Consider the following 24,247-nt stretch of genomic DNA (forward strand, 5'->3'; position numbering starts at 1 on the left):
TACAGAGAAATTACTTATAAAACTCTTAGTAGTCATTCAACAAATAGTTTTGATTGCCTCTGTTTCTGACAGTACAGACTCAGTGATGAACTAAAATATCTGACCTGTTAGATATTTTAACAAAAGCCTTAACTCCATAAGGTTCTCTGAAGGTGCCACTGCGCTCACAATTTAATTTATGCATGTTGAAATAACCCTTAGCCGGGCGTGGTGGCGCACGCTTGTCATCCCCGTGCTTGGGAGGTGGAGACAGGAGGATCACGCAGGTTCGGAGCCAGCCTCGCTGGCTTAAGAGACCCTGTTTCCAAAAATAAAAAGAAAATAGGTCTGGGAGTGTATCCCGGAGGTAGAAGGGCTTCCAGGAACCCCAGTACCACCGAAAGAAAAGAAAAGAAAAGAAAAAAGAAAAGAAAAGAAAGAACGAACCCTTAGCCAAATGGTTTTTTGTTGTGTTTTGTTTTGTTTTTTGGTGCTTCAGAACCCAGGGGCATTCTGTCTCAGAGGTACACTCAGCCCTATTTATTTTTTATTTGGAAACTGGGTCTTACTTGGTTGCTCAGAGTCTTGCTAAGTTGCTGAGGCTGGTCTCAAACCTGTGATTCTATTGTCTCAGCCTCCCAAGTACTGGGATTACAGGTGTGCACCATCATACCCAGCTCCAAATACAATAAAAACGAATCCAACATTAGTATTGTGTGTGTGTGTGTGTGTGTGTGTGTGTGTGTGTGTGTGTGTGTGTGTTACTGAGGGCAGAACCCAGAGGCTTTCTACCTCCGGGCTACACTCCCAGACCTATTTTATATTTTATTTGGAAACAGGGTCTCACTAAGTTGCTGAGAGCCTCACTAAGTAGCTGAGGCTGGCTTCGAACCTGTGCGATCCTCCTGTCTCAGCCTCCCAAGCACGGGTATTACAAGCGTGCGCTACCACACCTGGCTATTTTTTATTTTTTTAATTTGTTATTGGTACACTGTAGTCATACATCTTAATGGAGTACAAGATGGTGGAGACATGTGTGCACACATCACCCAGTCAGCCCTTCCCCAATTTCTGCCTTTTCCCACCCCTCCCTCCTTCTCATGTTTGACTTAGCAATTGACTTTGATATGTTTAAGTACATCGTGTGCAATAGAAATTTCCCCTCTTCCCCTCTCCCATCCCCTCAGTTTGGTCGCCTTATTTGCTCCTCTATAGAATCTCCTTTGTCTGGAGTTCCTCCTATGACCCATTTCTCCCTTGCTTTCACATATTAGGGGGAGCATCCAATTTCTTTTTTTTTTTTTAATAGGTGCACTGTATTCTTACATCATAGTGGGATACAAACTTTTGTAGACATACATGCACACATCGCCCAGTCAGCCCCCACCCGATCCCCACCCCATTCTCTCCCCATCCCTCCCTCCCATGCTTGGCTTAGTGGTTGACATCTAGTATTATAGCAATTTATCCAAAATTAAAAATGATAATCTCACATAACAGTTTCATTTGTCTGATACCAAGCTTTTGATGATTTAAAGATAACATTTCATTATTTCTTTTTACTTTCTTTCTTACCAGAGAATACTTTTTTTCTATTTTTTTAGGTGAAACTATCATATATTTATCTATTTATTTTTCAGAAAAAAACTCTATCCTAATATGGAATATGGACTCTAGATACCCAAAACGATCTTGAAATAGAACAAAGCTAGAAGATATATATTTTCTGATTTCAAACCATATAAAGCTACAATCATTGAAACAGTGTAGTACTATTCTAAAGGCAGATATATAAACCATTGGAGTTAAATAAAAGCCTAGAGCTAAATTCTTCCCTATATTGTCAAGTTATTTTTGACAAGGTTTCCACAAACATTTGGTGGTAGAAATAATAATCTTTTAACTAAATATTGTTGAAACATAATAATTACATGGAAAAGAATAAAGTTGGACCCTTACCTAATCCCATATACAAATATTAACTCAAAATAGATAAAAGACCTAAATATAAATCTTAAGACTATAAACTTTTAGGAGAAAATCTGGGTCATAAAACCTCACAACACTGAAATTGGCAGTGATTTCTTGGAAATGATTTCAATGGCACAGGCAACAGAAGAGTATACAAACTCCCTAAAAAATAAAAAAAAAAATATTGTATATCCAAAGACAATGTAAACAGAGTTAACAGTTACTAATAGAATGGGATAAAATATTTCCAAATGCTATATCTGAAGGTATATTAATATTCCAACTAGAAATCCTAAAAATTAACAACAATAAAGGCAAACAATACCATTTAGAGATAGGTAAAAGACTAACATAAGTAATGAATCTCCACAGATAACCAATCTTAGTTGACTATTGGATGGAAACTCTTGTTTCTCTGGTTCTGGTGTGTGTTACCTATTTCTTCTTTGTAGTTAATCTCTTTGAGTATTTTCTCTAGTGCTGGTTTTGAAGACAAAAATTCCCTCAGTTTCTGTTTGTCATGGAAGCTTCTTATTTCTCCATCTAATTTGATAGAAAGTTTTGCTGGGTAGGAAATTTTTGGCTGGAAGTTGTTTTCTTTCAGAGTTTGGAATATGTTACTCCAAGCCCTTCTGGCTCTCATGACTTGGTTTGGGAAGTCTGGAGTGATTCTAATTGGTTTGCCTCTGAATGTCACTTGGCCCTTTGCTTTTGTTGCCTTTAAGATTCTCTGCTTGGCTTCCACATTGGTCATTTTGACAATTATGTGGCGTGGGGATCCTCTTCTCCGATCCTGTCTAAAGGGAGTTCTATAAGTTTCCTGGACCTGTGTATCAACCTCTTGATCTATGTTTGGAAAATTTTCTGCTATTACTTCCTTGAAGAGATTGTTGATCCCTTTGGTTTCACTTTCTTTTCCCTCCTCTATTCCAATTATTCTTAGGTTAGCTCTCTTAAAATGGGCCCATATTTCTTCAATGTCAGATTCCTGCTGTCGGATATTTTTTCCTAGATTAGAAACTATGCGTTCATTTTTGGAATGATCATCTTCTAAGAGCGAGATTCTGTTCTCCATGTGGTCTAATCAGTTGTTTGTGCTTTGAATTGAGGCCTTTACTTCATTAATTGCATCCTTTATCTCTTTTTGGCTCTCTCTGAGTTCTTTTCGAAGCACCTCTATTATTTCTACAGTTATTTTCCTGATTTGATCTTCTAGAAATCTCTGATTTTCTGTTTTATCAGGTTCTGATGTTGTGGGGTTGTGGGCATTCATTGCTCCAGTATTATTCCTCTTTCCCATGATTTCAGAAGTTTGTGCCTTCTCTGGGTTCTTCCCTTGGGTCGCTATGACTTAAGGTGTTCTGGATCTCGAGTCTGTAGTATCTCTGACCCCACTACTCCTTTACTGGGTTGTATCACAGAGTCTCTGACCCAGAGAGTCGATAGAGGCTGCTTTAGACTGTGGGGGGTGCCAGGTTGCACGTTCTCCTATGGTGTGATATCTCTGCTACCGCCACTCCCCCACTGGGTCAAATCCCAGGGAGTACAGTACTGGGATTTCTCCTCTGCGGCCCGCAATTTGACTCACTGTTCTTGAGTACGCAGATGTAGCTGTACTGGATTCGGTGAATTCTCTGCTGCTGCCGCCAGTGGCAGTATGGCACTGCTGCTATGCCCTTGGCCGTGAGCTGGCGTATTTCTTCTTGGTTTTGATTTCCACCCTGAATCCCTGCGGCGTGTGCTGAGCTCAGCCACTGGGAGCTTTAGATTTTACCTGCGGCGAGAAATCCCGCCTGGCTGTTCCACAGTGGCTCACCTCTGCTTGCTGTAGCCGTCCGGTGAATTTGCCGCTGCTGCCGGCAGTATGGCGCTGCTGCCGCGGCCTCGGGCATGAGGCCAGTGTATCTCCTCTATGGCTCTGAGCTCTGTTCTCAGTCCGCTTTCTCTCTGGAGCCTGGTGATTTTTTTGTTTCTCTGGTGATGGTGTTTTCTGGCTATGAAAGGCGCTGATTTTGTGGTACTGGAGATTGGTTGTTAGCAGAGCTCTTAAGCCCCGCTTTTCTCGGTCGCCATCTTCCCGGAAGTCTCTTCTTATTTTTTGTGACTGACTAATCTCACTTAACAAAATGCCCTGCAGTCCAACATTAGCATTTTTTAAATGATCACAAAGCTGGGCGTGGTTGCTCACACTTGTAATCCCAGCATTCGGGAGGCTGAGACAGGAGGATCACGGTTCATGGACAGCCTCAGCTACTTAGTGAGCCCCTTTGCAACTCAGTGAGACCCTGTTTCAAAATAAAGAATAAAAAATAGGGCTGGGGGTGTAGCTTGGAGGTAGAATGTTCCTGGGTCCCATCTCCAGTACTGCAATGTAAATAAATAATCACAGTCTCTGAGTATCTTTTTAACTATGTGAAGACACAGATCATGCCCTTTTACCCTTGCAATCCAGGGACAACCTCACAGACACCGAAAGAGGCAGCTTTCACCTGCAAGCACAACACGCCTTTACCACCAGGAGACAAATATCTGAGGAAACAGAAAGTGTTGAGAACCAGGAGTCTTTCGAGGTATAAATGGTTTTCTTAATCTCATCGGCAGTCCTGTGTGATAGCAGCAGGTTAAAGCATGTTTAGCTCAAGCTGATTCTGTTTATTTTAGAACTGGGAAATCATAAGAGAAGATGAAGCCGCCTTGCACAGCAGCCAGGCCTGGCCGCCACCTCCACCACCAAGCAACTTCCACGTTCAGGCTCATCTCACAGAAGAATTCAACGACAGATTCACCATTGATGGAAATTCTGCCATCAGCCAGCCAGGGCTCAGCTCAGTAGGATGCCTTCTATTCTGCTAATGGCTTCAGGATTTTATAGTATAAATATTATTCCACTCAATAACTTTTACATAAAATTTTGTCTGAGGGTCATGAATGTTTTAGGGACCTCGAGACTTTACAGCATGCATGGTACTTTTCCAAATATCCTTACCAGCAGTATGGAGCAGAGCCATGGATATATAATCCAAATGCTCACGAGAGTCTACATGGCTGTTACATCAAAGTCTTCCATCCAAAACCACCAGGAACACCTTTCTTTCCTTCTTTCTTTCTTTCTTTCTTTCTTTCTTTCTTTCTTTCTTTCTATCTGTCTATCTATCTATCTTTCTTTTTTCCTTCCTTCCTTTCTTCTTTCTTTCTTTCTTTCTTTCTTTCTTTCTTTCTTTCTTTCTTTCTTTCTTTCTGTATATCAGTAAATAAAACAGACATAAATCCCTCCCCCATAGGATTTAGTCTAGTTCAGAGGTCAGCAAACTGCAAGCCGTGTGCCAAATCGGCAACTGCCCGTCCTCACCACAGCAAGACAGCCGGCCCCATTCACCTCGGCTTTCACACCACACCTTCGGAGTTGAGGAGGTGTAACAGCGACTTTTTGGCTCGCAGCTAATATTTACTCTAGTTAGACCTTCACAGGCCAAGTTGCCAACCTCTATTCTAGCACCTTCTCCACAAAGCTTCGCTGTACATGGCCATGTGACTTTCTATGCAGATGCCCGTCAGAAGCCTGTGTCCCTTCCTTCCTTCCTTCCCTCCTTCCTTCCTTCCCTCCTTCCTTCCATTATTCTGTCTTTCATTCACTTTATTTTTTTGTCAGGGAAGTGGGAAACGATAGTCAGAGACCTAACTAGTATGTTGATTTGCTGGCAATAAATCAGATAGGACCCCGTTCTCTTACCTCTGGGTATTTTTACTATTATAAAAGTAACTCAAGCTGAGTATGGCGAGCATGCCTACATCACAGTACTCGAGGCTGAGACAGGAGGACTACGGGTGTGAGACCCTGTTTAAAAAAACAATAGCTGGGCAGGCAGTGCAGGCTGTAATTCCAGTACTTGAGAGGCTGACACAGGAGGATTGCAGGTTCAAGGCCAGCCTCAGCAACCTCATGAAACCCTCTGCAACTCAGTGAGACCCTGTTCCAAAATAAAAACTAAAATAGGGCTGACGCCAGGCGTGGTGGCGCACGCTTGTAATCCCAGCGCTTGGGAGGCCGAGACAGGAGGATCACTCAGGTTCGAAGCCAGCCTCAGCTACTTAATGAGACCCTGTTTCCAAATAAAATATAAAATGGGTCTGGGAGTGCAGCCCGGAGGTAGAAAGCCCCTGGGTTCCACACCCACTACCACCAGAGACCAAATGGGACCTGGGAGCAGCCGCTGAATGAGGAAACTGAGCAAACAGGACGCTGGGATGGCGTGGAGGGGAAGCCCGACCCAGGCGTGGGATTCAGAGCACCCGGGAGGCTGTCCAGGCCAGGAGGGTCCCATGCTCTCCAGCACAAACCTAAAGGTACCATTGTTCTGCTTTCTTCCCCAAACAAGAATCACTCCTGCAGAAGAGGCAGCTTACAAGCCTATACTTTGGAGGAACACCCTACTCTTCCTGTGGTGAGTTTTATTTCGCCCTCCATCATCAATACAAATGTAAGACTCGGCGCCGTATTTACCTGTTGGACGCTGTGTGATGTGCGGCTGCCTATGTAGGGATGGGCTTCTGGAAGAGGTGCTCAAACTTCAGAGACAGAATGCAGACAGCTGCCTCCCGTGTTATCAAAGCAAAGTCTAGCCGGGCTGGTGGCGCACGCTTGTCATCCCAGCATTCGAGAGGCTGAGACCGGAGGATCACAAGTTGGTGGCCAGCCTCAGCTACTTAGGCCCTGTGCAACTCAGTGAGACCCTGTTTCAAAATAAAGAATAAAAAACAGGGCTGGGGGTATAGCTCGGAGGTAGAATGCCCCTCTGTTCTATCCCCAGACACCCCCCCCCTACACACACACACAAATACAGGTCTGTGCTGGTGACCGCGGTGACCCCAGCCTGTCAGTTGGAGCCCGTGCTGGCGGGGCGTGGTCGGCTGCGTGCACATACAGTCAGGATTCCGGTGCCCAGCTGCCTCTGCTCAGGCATGGCATGTGGCATGTGGCATGTAGCTCTGTGTACACATGGAATCCAGCAGTGCTTCCCTGCGCGTGAAACATCAAGCCTGGATCCCCCGCCCCATTGATGCGCGTGGTATTGGCAGGCTGGAGTTTTACCAAGCCCTGGTCCCCGTCTGCCTGGGTCCCCCATTCTACCAGGCTGTGCGTCCCCTCCGCCGAGCCCCAGCCCAGCCCCCGCTGCACCTTGGACCTCAAGGGCTTTGTGCCTAGGCAGTCAACTCCCGCTTGGTTTCCCTGCCTCTACGTCTTCCTGACTTGTGCCTCAAGGCGGGTCTGCCTGTGTACCCGCTGTGCCAATGCCTGGACCCAGCCTTCTTCAGCCTCCTCCCGTCACCTCCTAAAGCTCCTGCTCCGTCCACTCCCGCCTCAGCTCTTTCTTCCAACCCCCTGTCTTCAAGCCCCAGCTCCCTCCCTCCCCTAGCTGTGGGACAAGTCCTCTCTCCCCTGGGAATGGCCTCATTTTTTTCCCCCCAACAATCATTTGTCATTTTGAGTGTCCATCAGTTTTGAAAGGTAGAGCTTTTGCTCCTGGGGAAATTCCAGAGGCTCCAAAATCTTCAGCTCAGAATGCCTAAAAAGATGGTCCTCTGAGACAGAAGGGCTCAGAGCCTGTGCTGAGGAAGAAGAAGCACCTGCCCTGCCATCCACCGGCCCAGCCAGCACGAACTTTCTTTTTTCTTAATTTTTTTATTGGTGCATTGTAGTCTTACATCTTAATGGGATAAAAGATGGTAGAGACATACAGGCACACATCACCCAATTAGCCCTTACCCAGTCCCCACCCGATTCCCTCCCCAGCCCTCCTTCCCATGCTTGGCTTAGTGATTGACCTTGATGTGTTTAAGTACGTCATGTGCATTAGAGAGTTTCCCTCTTTCCCCCTCCCATCCCCTCAGGTCGCCTTATTTGCTCCTCTATAGGGTCTAAAGTGAGATTAATCAGTCACAAAAAAGAAGAAATCGGATGCTTTCCCTAATATGTAAAAGCTAGGGAGAAACGGGAGACATGGGGAACTGGAGGTGGAGGAGGAGACTTACCCTGACTTTGAGCGAGCCGTGGCCCCGCCCCGCCAGCCTTGCCTCATTGGCGGCCGCTTGTCCTCATCTTCCACCAGACCGGGACCTGCCTAACCAGAGAGCCGTGGCTCTGTCCACTTGCTTCCGGATGCTCCGCACAGTCAAAGTGTTGACTCTTGTTGACTGACATATATTCACCCAGGAAACAATTTTAAGTATACCAGATGAACAAGAGAACCTAAAAATGTCTTATGTTTTATATACTAGAAAATCATTTTTCCCCCTCAATACATTGATTTTGTTATTATTGTTGTTGATGGTTGATTAGTTGGTTGGTTGGTCAGTCGGTCGGTCGGTTAGTCAGTTGCAGTACTGGGCTCAAACCCAGGGCCTTGCACATGCAAGCCCTCTACCACTGAGCTATACCCCCAACCCTTATAGCTTTCTTGAAGTATATTTACGTACCAGAAAAACCCGCCTACTTCCAAGTGTATAATTAAATGACTTCTTGTATATTCATCCATCACCACAATCAATTTAAGAAGCCTTCCATCACTCCGCAGAGTGACCTCAGCTCCCATGCCGACGCTCAGCCCCAAGCAACCGCCCTCCGCTCTTGCCAGGACTTGGCCTTCTCGAGAGCTTTGATTTAGGGGAACCCTAAGTGTGAAGCCTCGCTGCGTAGTCTTAGGTGTCTGGCCCTTGCACTTAGCGTGACATTTTTCGACCAAGTTGCAGGTCTCAGGAGTTCATGCCGTTTCAGCACAGACGTATCGACCTCACTTATCTTCACCGGCTGATGGACGTTTGTTAAACTGCGACTTCCATCACTTGGTGTCTAACGGTCCATAACTCGCAGCCAGGTACCTACAGCTGCTGCGCCTCCGTGATCGAGTCACCCAGTGAGGACTCTGCAGGTGGCATTTACAGGCTGAGGGGCTTTCAGGAGCTGGCTCAAGCCTCAGGAGTCAGTTTGCTCCAAATAAGAAGGAGAAGCCAGGCCCAGGAATGTCCAGAGTAAGCCTGGAAATAAGGCTTGTCACAGACTACAGCAATACCTTCTCCCAGCCTTTGCAGAAGACGGGCAATTGTCCACTCAGCACCTGAGTGTGGTTTCTGTAGTTCCACTGCCAAGGTTACAAGCAATGTATCTTAGCCAACTATCTCAGGTTTTGTTTGTTTGTTTGTGTTTTTTTGTGGTGCTATGGTGGAACCCAGGGGCTTTTCTACCTCCGGGCTACACTCCCAGACCCATTTTATACTTTATTTGGAAACAGGGTCTCACTGAGTTGCTGAGAGCCTCACTCAGTAGCTGAGGCTGGCTTCCAACCTGTGTGATCCTGCTGTCTCAGCCTCCCAAGCGCGGGAATGACAAGCGTGCCCACCACGCCCGGCTATAAAAGGACTCTTCTCGTTGACGTTCAGTCCTCCTGTTACTCTGTCCTTTAGATTTTGCCTACTTCGTCTGGATTGCCACCAGGTTGGGAAGAAAAGCAAGATGAAAGAGGGAGATTGTACTATGTAGACCACAATTCCAGAACCACCACCTGGACAAAGCCCGCCGCACAGGTACCGCAGTCTGTCACCTGTCTTCTCAGAGGTGTAGACCATCCCACTCCTGCGCAGGCTACTGCAGCGCTTGGCAGGACCTACTGGGAGCTTTAGCGTCTCCAGCTCATTTTCTTTTCTTTTCTTTTTTTTGGTGGTACTGGGGGTGGAACCCAGGGGCTTTCTTCCTCCGGGCTACACTCCCAGACCTATTTTATACTTTATTGGAAACAGGGTCTCACTAAGTTGCTGAGGCTGGTTTCGAACCTGCGCGATCCTCCTGTCTCCGCCTCCCAAGTGCGGGGATTACAAGCGTGCGCCACCATGCCCGGCTTTATGTGTTTCTTTTAACTACTCACTAATAATCTATCACAAGACTACACTGCTTTTCAGTTGTCCATTTCTATAGTGCATACTTGTCATTTATTTTTTCTGTACCCCGTTTAGACCCGTTTCTGTGTGCCGGGTACTCCCCCTGAGTCTTGGGGAGCAGAGCCGCCCTCCTCCCCGACTCTGGAGCAGACACAGGCCTGTAGTGCAGACTCCATAGCAGACTGACCGCTAACCACCATCTTACTACTTGAGAATTAAATGAGAAATCCCTGATTATTATAAAAACAAAGTTTAGCAAAACGCTTTGTTGGAAATACATGAAAAAGTTATAAAAACATTGGGGAAGCCAGGCATGGTGGTACACGCATGTAATCCCAGCCCTTAGGAAGCTGAGACAAGAGGATCACATGTTCGTGGCCAGCCTTTGCAACTGAGTGAGACCCTGTTTCAAAATAAAATTGTTCTTGGGGGTGGGGAGCTCAGAGGTATAATGCCCCTGGGTTCAATCCCCAGTACCAAAAAAAAAGTTGGGAAAAATTTATAATACATCATAACTACATTTGAAAAGAGCCTCAGATATTTAAGACCTGTTTATAAGTGTGTGTTTCACATGTAAATTAAGCTATCTTTTTTGTACTTAAACAATTTTTTTGACTAATCTTTTACATATATGGGCACATACATGCATCCACACATATACAAATATACATGTATGCATACATATATATTAGACTAGAAAGCTTTAAAACAAGCACTAAGCCGGGCGTGGTGGCGCACGCTTGTAATCCCAGCATTTGGGAGGCTGAAACCGGAGGATCGCGGTTCGCGGACAGCCTCAGCTACTTAGTGAGGCCCTTTGCAACTCAGTGAGACCCGGTTTCAAAATTAAGAATAAAAAATTGGGCGGAGTGTGTAGCTCGGAGGTCAAATGCCTCTAGGTTCCATCCCCAGACCCGCAAAAAATAAAATAAAAATAAAACAAACACTAAAGAATGTATAATTGCAGAAGTAGAAAATTAAGTTATCAGTTACATAAATTACTGATATATTAAAATATATTAAAATAAAACCAAAAATAAGGCAAAACTCTTATTGCACTTAACCGGACCGTACACAAAGTGGTGAACATACATCATACACAAACCCGTTGCCAGATTGTAGAGACAAGAGTCACCGTTGAGCTGTCTTTTGAATCATGGCTATTTGTGAGTAGGCATGAAGTTTTACCGTGTGATTTGGTTACTGTGTTAGGTCGCAGTAGAGCTGCAGTCAAGCCCAAGTCTTCCTGCAGGCTGTCCGCCACAGCTGCCCCGCAGGGAGGCCGCCCAGCAGGGGAGCCTGCCCTCTGAAGCCGCGCCAGGCTTCCTTCCCCGAGGCTGGGAGTTTCAGCGTGCACCCAACGGGAGGCCGTTCTTTATTGACCACAACACCAAAACCACGACCTGGGTAACTGTGCTACTGTTCCGTTTTTATTACAATAGTAATCTCTCGTGTAGCTCTTTATAACCTTTAGATGTGAATTAGTACAACCTGCCTTTCCTAGTATTCATTGAAAGATAGGTGGAATTCTTAAGAACACTATTCATAGTCAAGATATGCTTTTTTTTTTTTTAATGGTACAGGGGATGAAACCCAGGGGCCTTCTACCTCTGGGCTACACCCCCAGACCTATTTTATATTTAATTTGAAACAGGGTTTCACTAAGTTGCTGAGAGTGTCACTAAGTAGCTGAGGCTGGTTTTGAACCTGCGATCCTCCTGTCTCAGCCTCCCAAGCGCGGGGATGACAAGTGTGCGCCACCACGCCCGGCTCAAGACATTCTTGTGCCTCCTTTTAATATCGTGTTGAATTGTCATGGAGATATTCACATTTATTTTCTATTTCTAGTTTTTAGCTCACTAGCCATTTAATCTTTTACCTTTATATGAGTTCCAAAGGACTTTCAAACCCACATCTTATTTACTGCCAAAAGACCTTTGTGAGGCTAGGTTGAAGAAGTATTTTTAAGATAAGTCTTAAAGATATTTGGTAATTAGTTCACCACTAAAAGAAAAAAATTACCCAAATCAGCAACTGATGAATAGGTTTTTAATTAATTAACTATAAAAAAAAAAAGTTCAGCATATACCAGGTATGGTGGTCCACACCTGAAATCCCAGTACTGGGAGACTGAGACGGGAGGATCATGGTTCGCAGACAGCCTCAGCTACTTAGCATGGCCCTCCACAATTTAGTGAGACTCTATCTCAAAATAAAGAATAAAAAATAGGGCTGGGGTGTAGCTCAGAGGTAGAATATTCCTGGGTTCCATCCTCAGTATCACAAGATAAAATAAAATTAAAAAATAAAAATAAAAAGGGGTGGTGTAGCTCAGTGGTAAAGTACACCTAGATTCAATTCCCAGCACTGGGAGGGAGGGGGGGAGACCAACATATCTTGAATAAAACTAAAAGAGTTTTATTTAAGAAATTATTTAATAACATAATATTAAAGCACATATGAATTAATTCAAATAAGTTAAACTTTTTTTTGTGGTACTGGGGATGAAACCCAGGGACATTCTACCTCTGAGCTACACCTCCCAAGTACTGGGATTACAGGTGTATACCACCATACCTGCTCTGAATTAACTTTATTAGGATTATCTACCTATCTTTAAAAAATATCTATAAATTGAGTGTGGAGGCACATGCCTGTAATCCCAGTACTTGAGAGGCTGAGACAGGAAGATTGCAGGTTCGAAGCCAGCCTCAGCATGTAGTGAGGCTCTCAGCAACATAGCAAAAACCTATTACTAAATAAAAACTAAAATAGGGCCAGGGGTCTTAGCTCAGAGGTAGAATGTCTTCCTGGGTTCAGTGCCCGGTACCACACACACCACACACACCACACACACACACACACACACACACACACACACACACACACACACATTAGTAAGTCAGCATTTGAACAAGCAGGTGCCAAGGAACATGTTCAGAAGTGTAGAAATAACATGTGGACCAATTTAACGCTCCAGCCTTTCACTAATTTTTATGCAGAGAAAAGCTCGATGTAATAACACAGTTACTAAAGAGTCACAGAGGAGAGAATGAAGTATAAATGGATTTTAAAGAGTTTCTTAAATATCTATGGAGTTAGAAAACATTGCAACATAATAACTTGTGTTATTTGAACGCACATGTGTGTGTGTGTGTGTGTGTGTGTGTGTGTGTGTGTGTGTTGTTCATGTATTTATTCAACCCCAAAACAGGAAGATCCAAGATTGAAAACCCCGGCTCACCTGAGGGGAACAGCCCTGCTGGACTCTCCCAGCGACCCAGGACCTCTACCTGTAAGTTTACCCACAAGCAGTCTAACTGGACTATCTCAAACCTTTGTATTTTTTAATAGAGTAGTCCTTTAACAACTGTATTTAATATAATTATTAAACTATTGATGCCTTCAGAGAATTGAATGTGCAAATTAACCATATAACAAGTACTGTAAAAGCCCTGTCCTGAAATCATGGAAACACATTTTTAATTGTAGCCAGGATGGGAAGAGAGAACTCACGTAGATGGACGGACCTTCTACATCAACCACAGTATGTGCAATGTGGCTTTTCATGACATTACTTGTTGGGATACTGAGTTCTGTATATGAAAAAGGAAAGCATCTTTTTCCCCTTCCTTTCAGATATTAAAAGGACACAGTGGGAAGACCCTCGGTTGCAGAATCAGAATGCAGCAACAGCTGGACCAGTAAGTCTCTGTCTCGGGCCTCCGGGGCTGGTCTCCCGCCTGCGCCGCCAAGGGCGAGTCGTCCAGTACTGAGAGAAGCGGTCTGCCTTCCTGCGCCCCGCCTCCCTTACTCCAGGGCTCAGTTACTTGAAAACAGAGTATGAAGCCATTATCTCTACCCCTTGTGAGCCAAGCAGTCAAAATGTAGGGCAGTGGGCTCCCAGGCTGCTTAGTAGGGTAGTGCTTGTCATTGTCTGGGGGAAAAAGAAGTGTTGTCCGTCCTCAGGAAATCAGAGAACAGCCAAGAGCGGATCAGGAGGAGAGAGCTGCGCAGCCTATAAACTCCAGAGTCATGGCTGGCATACATTTATTTATTTATTTATTTATTTATTTATTTATTTATTTATTTATTTATTTTGCGGTACTAGGGATGGAACCCAGGGGCATTCGACCGCCAAGCTACACCCTATTATTTTTAAGTCTTTATTTTGAAACCTGGTCTCACAAAGTTGCAAAGGGCCTCACTAAGCAGCTGAGGCTGCCCACCAACTTGCTATCCCCCGGTCTCAGCCTCCTGAATGCTGGGATTACAAGCATGCGCCACCACGCCCGGCGTCATATCTTTTAATTAATTAATTAACTGCTCTTGAGTCAGGCTAATGATAGGAAAATCATCCTTCTATAGCCACTTTTTCCACATTTTATTCAGATTTTTATTTTTTAATTCATATGAATGAATAAAATTGAATGTATGGAATTTTTTAAATTACTGTTTCGTATCTTAGTGTACAGCCTTTTAAAATAATGGATTAAAAAGGCAATTCCTGGACTCTAAGGAAAAAAATACATTTTTCAAATTGTTCCATCAATGGAGGGAGCCCTTTGGAAGTCTATTTAGAAAGGAAATTTTTTGTTTCTAATATTTCTCTACTTGGAAGAAATTTCCAGTTTCTGGCATGTTACACTTCAGGAATCTTGCATGATAGACAGGCGTGATGGACAGGCCTGTAATCCCAGTACTTGGGAGGTTGAGACGAGAGGATCACAGGTTCAAGGACAGCCTCAGCAAGTAGTGAAACTCTGATCAATATAGCCAAGACTCTTTTTCAAAATAAAAAAACAAAATAGGGATAGGGGTGTAGCCCAGAGGTAGAATGCTCCTGGGTTCAAACCCCAGTACCACACTCACACACAAGTAGAATATTGCATGATGAAAATTACATCCATAAGAATCACTGAATATAATGTTATCTTATACAGAGAAATTTTAAATTTTTAAGCTTTTCACCTTCAAATGAAACTTCAGTATTCAAATCTTTTCTTTTGAATGTGTTTAAGTAATGTTCATGAAATACCCAAAGGGGAACTACTTAAGTTGTTCCAGAATAAAACAACCTAAACCTTCTTTATTTTTCCAAAATTTCAACTAAAGGCAGTGCCCTACTCCAGGGATTACAAAAGAAAGTATGAATTCTTCCGAAGAAAGTTGAAGAAGCAGGTTAGTGACATTTTTAAGTACGTGGGAATGATCGTGATACGGACTGAGAATGATGGGACACCCATTTTTTTAAAGTAACAGAAAATTTGTTCTATATTTGAAACAGCTCTGAACAGTTTTCTCATAGGGAAAGGGTGCTTATTTTTAATAACTCATGTATCATTAACGATCATAATAATTTTATGCCTATGTTTATTTCTCAAAAAATTTTAGAATTTAGAAAAATAGTATGAAAAGTTTGCTTAGGCCTGGTGTCTTCTTGTAGTGTTTGAGGGCTTGGTCACCGTAGAATCTGAGCAAGAGTAAGTCATCATCTCGATTCATCCTGGATTGTGTTACATGACTTTGTTGTTTTCTAGTGATAATCATAATTTTAAAATCTACTGTAAATGGAAGAGTGCTCTTGTTACTTGTCTCCTTCTGTGTATCAGATATGTGTGTTACGCTTGTTTCCATCACCACAAATTGAAGAAGAGGTTTAGAACTAAATTCGTCGTCTGCCCATCTATTCTTTTGTTTGGTGTTGACCATTTTTAATGCCTGCCTACTTAGGAGGTTGCTTTCCCTGCAGTTTAGGAATACTACCACGAGGTGGCAGTATTGAGTTGCACTTCTTGGTTTTTTGTGGTGGTGGGGGGGTGTGTTTATGGTACTGGGGATGGAATCCAGGGGCTTTTCTACCTCCGGGCTATACTCCCAGATTTTATACCGTCTGTAATGGCTCTTCTCCAACCTTACCAGCATTTACTTTTTAAATTTTATATACATAAATATTTTTACTGGTGCATTATAGTGTCACGTCATAAAGTAGATTATGCAGACAGTGGCATATATTCACACAGTACTTGGTACCTCCACCATTTCCCTCCCTCCCCATATGAAGCATCCAGATTAGCAGTGTTATATTCACATGTATACACCAAAGGGTCGAAATCTGAACTCCAGACACACATGACCATGTTCATAGCAGCACCGTTCACGATAGCCAAAATACGGAGCCAATTTAGGTGTCCATCAACAGATGAATGGATTGCGAATCTATGGGGGATACACACAGTGGCATTCCAGTCGGCAATAAAGAAGAATCTTACCATTATTTAAATTGAATAAGCAGCGCACTTATATAGACTTAAATTTCCTTAAATAAGCCGGGCATGGGGGCGCACACTTGTAATCCCAGCATTCGGGAGGCTGAGACAGGAGGATCGCAAACCACGGACAGCCTCAGCTACTTAGTGAGGCCCTTTACAACTCAGGGAGACCCTGTTTCAAAATATAGAATAAAAAATAGGGCTGGGGGTGTAGCTCGGAGGTAGAATGTCCCTGGGTTCCACCCCAGTGCCACAAGGGAAGAAAACTTAACAGTAAGATCTTCCCAAAGCATAGCCGCTGACATTTGTCCTGTAAGTACAGAATCTGATCAAGACAAATGTGGCGCTGTGGCTCCTCAATTAAGAGCAGAGATTCAGAAGCTGAGACTTTCTTCCGTTTTCATCCGTGAAATGAACAATAGTTTCTTCGTGGTGTCGCTAGGAAGAGTCAGTGAGTCAATCCATGACCGTGCAGGGAGCAGAAGGAGCTTCCAGAGAGGCATCTTGAGATAACGTCCATCTAGTAGACATCGGCAGCTGTTAATGAGCGAGGCAGGACGACCATGAGAAGAGCTGGATGCAGGCAGGGACTGCGCAGCGGCCGCGGCCGGGCGACCAGTCGGAATGGCCGTCCTCAGAACTTAGTATGGAAGGCGCCATGGATCAAGTTCCTCCCTGTGGCCCTCCTCACTACCTGAAACCTCTTGTTTTTTATTTTGGGTCTCTCTAGGTTGCAGAGGGCCACAAACCTGCGGTCCTCTGGTCTCAGCCTCCCAAGTGCTGGGTTACAGGTGTGTCACCCTGCCTGGCCATCTGTAGCCTCTTTAGATAGGAAAATTAGAAATCTGTGCCATTACATGATTAGAGAAAATGGCTGCCTCCTCCCATACAGTAGAGGAATCTAAGACAGTCGGCCTCACCGTGCTCTCCCTGACTGCGTTTCCCAGAAAGACACTCGGCTACAGTGAGCTGTGACTTGCATAAAAGAGGAATTTGTCATCGTGTGGAGTTGATCTGAACCTTACGTCTGTCTTCCCTGACTTTTCAGAATGACATTCCAAACAAATTTGAAATGAAACTTCGCCGCGCCACTGTCCTCGAAGACTCGTACCGCAGGCTCATGGGCGTCAAGAGGGCCGACCTCCTCAAGGCGCGGCTCTGGATCGAGTTCGACGGCGAGAAGGGGCTCGACTACGGAGGGGTTGCCAGGGAGTGGTTCTTCCTCATCTCTAAGGAGATGTTCAACCCTTATTATGGGTTGTTTGAATATTCTGCCACGTAAGTGCCTTTATTATTTATTTATTTATTTATTTATTTATTTATTTATTTATTTATTTATTTGTGGTACTGGGATGGAACCCAGGGGCATTCTATCTCTGAGCGACATCCCCCAAGCCCTATTTTTTATTATTTATTTATTTATTTATTTATTTATTTATTTTGTGGTATTGGGATGGAACCCAGGGGCATTCTACCTCCGAGCGACACCCCCAGCCCTTTTTCTGGGGGGGAGGCGGGTCTCGGGATGGAACCCAGGGGCATTCAACCTCAGAACTACCACCCCAGCCCTATTTTGTATTCTTTGTTTTGAAACCGGGTCTCACTGAGTTGCAGAGGGCCTCACTAAGTAGCTGAGGCTGTTCGCAAACAGCGATCCTCTGGTCTCGGCCTCCAGATTGCTGGGATTACAAGCGTCCACCACCATGCCCGGCTCCCAGGCCTCGTTTGTTTTTCCTTTCTTTCTTTCTTTCTTTCTTTCTTTCTTTCTTTCTTTCTTTCTTTCTTTCTTTTTTCCTTTCTTTCTTTCCTTGTTTGTTTGTTTGTTTGTTTGTTTTGTGGTACTGGGATGAAACCCAGTGGCACTCTACCTCCAAGCTACACCCCAGCCCTTTTTTTTTTTTTTTTATTCTGAAACAGGGTCTCACTGAGTTGCAGAGGGCCTCACTAAGTAGCTGAGGCTGTCCTAGAACCGTGATCCTCCTGTCTCAGCCTCCCAAATGCTGGGATTATAAGCATGTGCCACTATGCCAGGCTTTGTTTGTTTGTTTGTTTGTTTGTTTAGTGGTCCTGGGTGTGGAACCCAGGGGCTTTTCTACCTCCCGGCTACACTCCAAGATCTATTTTATACTTTATTTGGAATCAGGGTCTCACTAAGTAGCCAAGGCTGGCTTCGAACCTGCATGATCCTCCTGTCTCAGCCTCCCAAGCACTGGGATTAAAAGCGTGCGCCACCACACCCAGTTTATATATTTTTAAGGCAGGGTCTTACTCTGATGCCCAGGCTGGCCTGGGGCTCTGGGTTCAAGTGGTCCTCCTGCCTTGGATTCCCAAGGAGCTGGGACTGCAGACACAGACACATGGCCACTGCTCATGGTCTAGGTGTGTTTGCTTGCTTATTTATTTATTGCTTCTGGGGATTAAACCAAGGGATGTTCTTCATCAGAGCTACATCCCTTGCCGTGTGTGTGTGTGTGTGTGTGTGTGTGTGTGTGTGTGTGTGTGTGTGTGTGGTACTGGGGTTCCTAGAAACCCTTCTACCTCCGGGTTACACTCCCAGACCTATTTTTATATTTTTATTTGGAAACAGGGTCTCCTAAGCCAGCAAGGCTGGCTTCGAACCTGCGCGATCCTCCTTTCTCTGCCTCCCAAGCGCGGGGATTACAAGCGTGCGCCACCACACCCGGCTCCCTTGCCCATTTTATTTTTATTTTGAAACAGGATCTTGCTAAGTTGCCGAGGGCCTTACTAAGTTGTTGAGGCTGGCCTCGAACCTGCAATCCCCCTGTCTCAGCCTCTCAAGTACTGAGATTACAGGTGTGTGCTACCACACCCAGCTTTTTGGCCTAAGTGTCTTTATGTGACTGCATACAGGAGGGAAAAAAAATTGCTACTCTGAGAAAGTGCAACTAATATTTCAGAAATGTCTTTTGAAAATTATGGTAAAAACATATATATATATATAATATAAAGTTTCTCAGTTTAATCATTTTAAACATACAGTTCACTGGCATTTCAAGTACATTCACTTTGCTGGGCAGCCATCACCATCACCATCTCCAGAACTTTCCTCTTCCCAAAATAAAATTCTATCCCCATCGAACACTTGACTCCCCGTTTCCTGGAAATCAATTCTCTACTTTCTTTCTCAGGGAATAAAAGTGCCCGGGTGCCTCGCATCAGTGGCATCGTACAGCATTCCCCTTTTAGTGTCTGTCTTATTATGCTGAACATGCTGTCCTCACGGTTCACCTATAGCACGTGTCATCATTTCCTCTTATTTTATGTTTTGTACATTCCATATTTTATTTGTCCATCCATTTGTCAGTGGATATTTGGGTTATTTCCACCTTCTGGAAATTATTACCTTTAAAACCATTAAGTTGAGCCCGGTGTGGTGGTGCACGCTTGTAATTCCAGCATTCAGGAGGCTGAGACCAGAGGATCGCGGTTCGCGGACAGCCTCAGCTACTTAGTGAGGCCCTCTGCAACTCAGTGAGACCTGTTTCAAAATAAATAATGAAAAATAGGGCTGAGGATGTAGCTCCGAGGTTAAATGCCCCTGGGTTCTATCCCCAGTACCAAAAGAAGGGCACAAAGTCCAATGGTCAAATATAGCTTTCATAGTAAATAACTCTAAATAGAGAAATAAATTTTATAATTACTTATCATGTTAAAAATTTTTTTTTCTGCTGGGCATGGTGGTGCACGCTTGTCATCCCAGCATTTGGGAGGCCGAGACAGGAGGATCATGGTTTGCAGACAACCTCAGCTACTTAGTGAGGCCCTCCGCAACTCAGTGAGACCCTGCTTCAAAAGAATAAAAAATAGGGCTGGGGTGTAGGTCGGAGGTAGAATGCCCCTGGGTTCCATCCCCAGACCCGCAAATAAATAAATAAATAAATAAATAAATAAATAAATAAATAAAAATAAAGAATAAAAAAATAGGGCTGGGAGTGTCGCTCAGAGGTAGAATGCCCCTGGGTTCCATCCTCAGTACCACTAAAAAAAATAATAATAATAAAAAAATCTAAAGTAGCAAGAGGAGCATTTAAATGTGTTTGTCTTTCAGGGATAACTATACTCTACAGATAAACCCAAACTCTGGATTATGTAATGAAGACCACCTCTCTTACTTCAAGTTTATTGGTCGCGTAGCTGGGATGGCAGTTTATCATGGCAAGCTCTTGGATGGTTAGTGTTAAGTACGAAGCATGTCACCGTAAAGATGTGCTCTCTTTTACGTGGTAATCGTTTTAAATAGATCTCGTTTCCCGCCAGGTTTTTTCATCCGCCCGTTTTACAAGATGATGCTACACAAGCCGATAACGCTTCATGATATGGAATCAGTGGTGTGTGCTTTTCACTGTTAATGGGGCGGAGGTTTGACTTAATAGGCAGCTGGCATGTGTTCCTAAATGGTAGCCTAGGGGCCAGGACCACATCCCTGACTGCAGCTTGTGGTCACCTGTGCTTCTGAACCGCCCCACGCAATGTGGTACGCATGGATTCCAGGACGTCTTACTTAGTACTAAGTGCATTTCTTGCTCCTTTTTTATTACACATGTGCAACTAGCATGACTCTTTATAAATCACAAGATCACACAGGTATTTGAGGGGGTTAATTGAGCGTCTATATTTGGAATTTTTCTTTAACTTGGGCCAAGTAACAAATATTTCAAATTTTTCTTTAACTTGCCTTTTCTCGTAAATGCTTAAACATTTCACACACATTCTCATGGGTCATTTGAGAAAAGTGTGGGGTGTTCCTAGATATCCATGGAAGTCAGGATTTATCTGAAAACCGTTTTATTTAACCCCTTAATGGTATCGCCAGCGCTTCCACACAGAGATGGATTTCTAGGCCTGTCTGTTGATGGATAGGTTTTTACTCTTGCGCTTTACCTGTCAGTCCCCCTCAGGGTGTGTGTGTGTGTGTGTGTGTGTGTGTGTGTGTGTGTGACGTACAACTAGCCCTTTCATCTCTCTCTCAACAATTCAGACCCTCCGCATATATTTTTTGCAAGTTCAGGTGTCTTTATATATCCAGACTTTCAAAATGCAACTTTCCTATCCAGGATAGTGAATACTACAATTCACTCAGATGGATTCTTGAAAATGACCCAACAGAATTGGACCTCAGGTTTATCATAGATGAAGAACTCTTTGGACAGGTTTGTGAATTTTCCTCAATTATTTTGAAACAGGTCTCACTGAGTTGCAGAGGGCCTCACTAAGTAGCTGAGGCTGTCCGCGAACCGCGATCCTCTGGTCTCAGCCTCCTGAATGCTGGAATTACAAGCGTGCGCCACCACACTGGGCACAAATTAAAAGTACCGGGCTCAATTAAAAGCAAATTAAACTCAATTTTCCTTTCATCGGTTGTGAAAGAGATGTTGTAACTTGAGTTTAGATGTTAATATACACATTCAGTAAATTTCTCTGTTTTATTTTTACATATATTTTACAGTAACAAAAGCTCTCTCTCAGCAAAATTTGTGGGGTTTTTTTACACATTTGACTCATTCTGTGTGTATTGTAGTAAAACTAATATTTGAGTTTTCATAGCTCTTAGCTTTTGAGTAGATTTAATTTAAAATAACAGGTTTCTGGAATAACTATAATATTCATACTTTTTATTTTTCTCACTAAAATAACATATTAAGGTGTCGTGTTTAATTTTAGACACATCAACATGAATTAAAAAATGGTGGATCCGAAATTGTTGTAACCAATAAGAACAAAAAGGAATATATTTAGTAAGTATTTTTCTAGAAATATTTTTATACTCCCTTCTGAGAAAAAAATTCCTAAACCTATTTATCTTCTCCCATGATTGGAATCTCAACATTCTTTTTTCCTGTGAAAAATAAATTGTAGTATTAACCTCTGCATTCAACTTTTCCTTTATATAGTCTTTATTTTCTGTTTCTGACTGGAATAAATATGGCTTAAATTTTTTTCTTGGTTCATGTGAAAAAGAATAAAATGTACTTTTTCCTTTTCAGTCTTGTAATTCAATGGCGATTTGTCAACCGAATCCAGAAGCAAATGGCTGCTTTTAAGGAGGTATTTATTTTATTTCCTTTGCTCTTCTACAAATTTAGAAATTATTTATAAGTTTAAGATATTGGGCCTAGCCAGGCATGGTGGCGCACGCTTGTGATCCCAGCATTCGGGAGGCTAAGACAGGAGGATCGCGGTTCACAGACAGCCTCAGCTACTTAGTGAGGCCATCTGCAACTCAGTGAGACCCTGTTTCATAATAAAGAGTAAAAAATAGGGCTGGGGGTATAACTCGGAGGTCGAGTGCCCCTGGGTTCTATCCCCAGCACTCCAATAAATAAATAAATAAATAAATTGAGCCGGGCGTGGTGGCGCACGCTTGTAATCCCAGCATTCAGGAGGCTGAGACTGGAGGATCGCGGTTCGTGGACAGCCTCAGCTACTTAGTGAGGCCCTCTGCAACTCAGTGAGACCCGGTTTCAAAATAAAGAATAAAAAAATAGGGCAGGGGGTGTAGCTTGGAGGTCAAATGCCCCTGGGTTCCATCCCCATACCCACAAAAAAAAAAAAAACTTAAAAAATAAATAAATAAGTTTTAGTGAGATCATTCTGGAAGTAATATATAGAAAACTTAGAGACAGCCAGGCCAGCCTCAGACGCAGCCTAGCAGAGCTGGGAAGGCGCTGCGGTGTACAGGTGCGAGGTAGCCAGGGTGGAAGACAAGTCACGACAGTGGTGTGGGAGGAGTCTTTGTGTTTGAGTGGCCTCGGGAAGGGAAATTAGGGGAGAGAGTATGCATCTGGGGCCATTTGCATATGTGCAGTGTGGCTGCGGACTAGGGAAGACAGAAAATGAGGAGGAGTAGCGAGAGCCTGGCACAGGCATCTCCGCAGAAACGGAGGCCTCGAAAGGTTTAACAAAGATGCCAGAGGGAGAGACACCCAGAGCAGACGGAGTTCCAGAAGCTAAGGTGTCGCTGGCGGGTGGCCCTCGGCAATTTAGCAAGACCCTACTTAAAAATAAAATAGTGCCGGGGGTGTAGTTCAGAGGCAGAATACCCAGGGTTCAATCCCTCGTACCACAAAAGCGAGAGAGAGAGAGAGAGAGACAGACAGACAGACAGACAGACAGGCACAGACAGACAGACAGACAGACACAGACAGAGACACACAGATACAGTCCCAGCAACTCAGGAGGCTGAGGCAGGAGGACCACAGGTGCAAGGCCAGGCTGAGCAACTCAGAGAGACCCTGTCTCAAAATAAAGTAAAAAGAGGCTGAGAATGTAGCTCAGAGGTAGAGTACACCTAGGTTCAATCCCAGGATGGATGGGTGGGAGGGAGGGAGGGAGGGAGGACAAGCCAACCTTTTTGAGGATAATAAAAGAGAAAAGACTGAACACATACGATCATGGTAAAGAACCCATGAGTAAATAGTGAGGACACGGATGTAGAAGTTTGATTTCTTCTGTAGTCCCCGAAGCTGAAGTCTTAGGAATGCCCACTGAGCCCGCTACCCAGGTTTTTAAGTACATTTTGTTTCTGCTAGGGATTTTTTGAACTGATACCACAGGATCTCATCAAAATTTTTGATGAAAATGAACTGGAGGTAAGAAACGTTCTGTTCCCATCAACACAGAAGTTGTGTACCCCTTGTCCTTCCGGCTTACAGTTCTCACCGCGCACTTTTATTAATTATGTAGCTTCTCATGTGCGGATTGGGCGACGTGGACGTGGCCGACTGGAGAGAGCATACCAAGTATAAAAATGGCTACAGTGCAAACCACCGAGTCATACAGTGGTTTTGGAAGGTAATTTAAAACTTTTCTTCAGAGGTTACATTGTGGTAGACTAAATCATATTTATGTCAACTCCAAGTGAACTATACTCGTGGATTACTTATAGGTATTGCAAAAAAATATATAGCCCAGCAAAGATCGTCTTCGATTCCGTACATGTACATACATTCTGGTCAGAGTGCAAGTCTCCGTAAGTATTTAGATGTGACCAAGAGAAGGGCTTGGAGTGTAGCAAATGGTGATGGCAAGAATGGTTTCTTGCCAAAGTGGGGACTCTCATGGGAACTTGTGATCAT

General features: G+C 43.9%; 1 protein-coding gene across 4 annotated transcripts in view; it reads left to right on the forward strand.

The window, feature by feature from the left end:
• NEDD4 (NEDD4 E3 ubiquitin protein ligase) overlaps window positions 1–24,247 on the forward strand; it is a gene marked incomplete at both ends in the record, with an annotated part of 113,615 nt that overhangs the window by 85,739 nt on the left and 3,629 nt on the right. For all 4 annotated transcript variants that reach the window (XM_080707990.1, XM_080707987.1, XM_080707988.1 and 1 more), the window contains 17 exons: window positions 4,403–4,520; window positions 4,612–4,779; window positions 6,327–6,392; window positions 9,409–9,528; window positions 11,092–11,286; window positions 13,094–13,174; window positions 13,372–13,426; window positions 13,519–13,583; window positions 14,995–15,060; window positions 17,200–17,429; window positions 20,221–20,342; window positions 20,430–20,500; window positions 21,227–21,322; window positions 21,834–21,907; window positions 22,157–22,217; window positions 23,702–23,761; window positions 23,856–23,963. In XM_080707990.1, the coding sequence (XP_080564116.1) occupies window positions 4,403–4,520; window positions 4,612–4,779; window positions 6,327–6,392; window positions 9,409–9,528; window positions 11,092–11,286; window positions 13,094–13,174; window positions 13,372–13,426; window positions 13,519–13,583; window positions 14,995–15,060; window positions 17,200–17,429; window positions 20,221–20,342; window positions 20,430–20,500; window positions 21,227–21,322; window positions 21,834–21,907; window positions 22,157–22,217; window positions 23,702–23,761; window positions 23,856–23,963 (1,756 nt within the window). The remainder of the gene's footprint in view (window positions 1–4,402; window positions 4,521–4,611; window positions 4,780–6,326; window positions 6,393–9,408; window positions 9,529–11,091; window positions 11,287–13,093; window positions 13,175–13,371; window positions 13,427–13,518; window positions 13,584–14,994; window positions 15,061–17,199; window positions 17,430–20,220; window positions 20,343–20,429; window positions 20,501–21,226; window positions 21,323–21,833; window positions 21,908–22,156; window positions 22,218–23,701; window positions 23,762–23,855; window positions 23,964–24,247) is intronic.

The sequence above is a fragment of the Muscardinus avellanarius genome, assembly GCF_963383645.1.
Source record: "Muscardinus avellanarius genome assembly, chromosome: 12".
Taxonomy (NCBI): Eukaryota; Metazoa; Chordata; class Mammalia; order Rodentia; family Gliridae; genus Muscardinus; species Muscardinus avellanarius.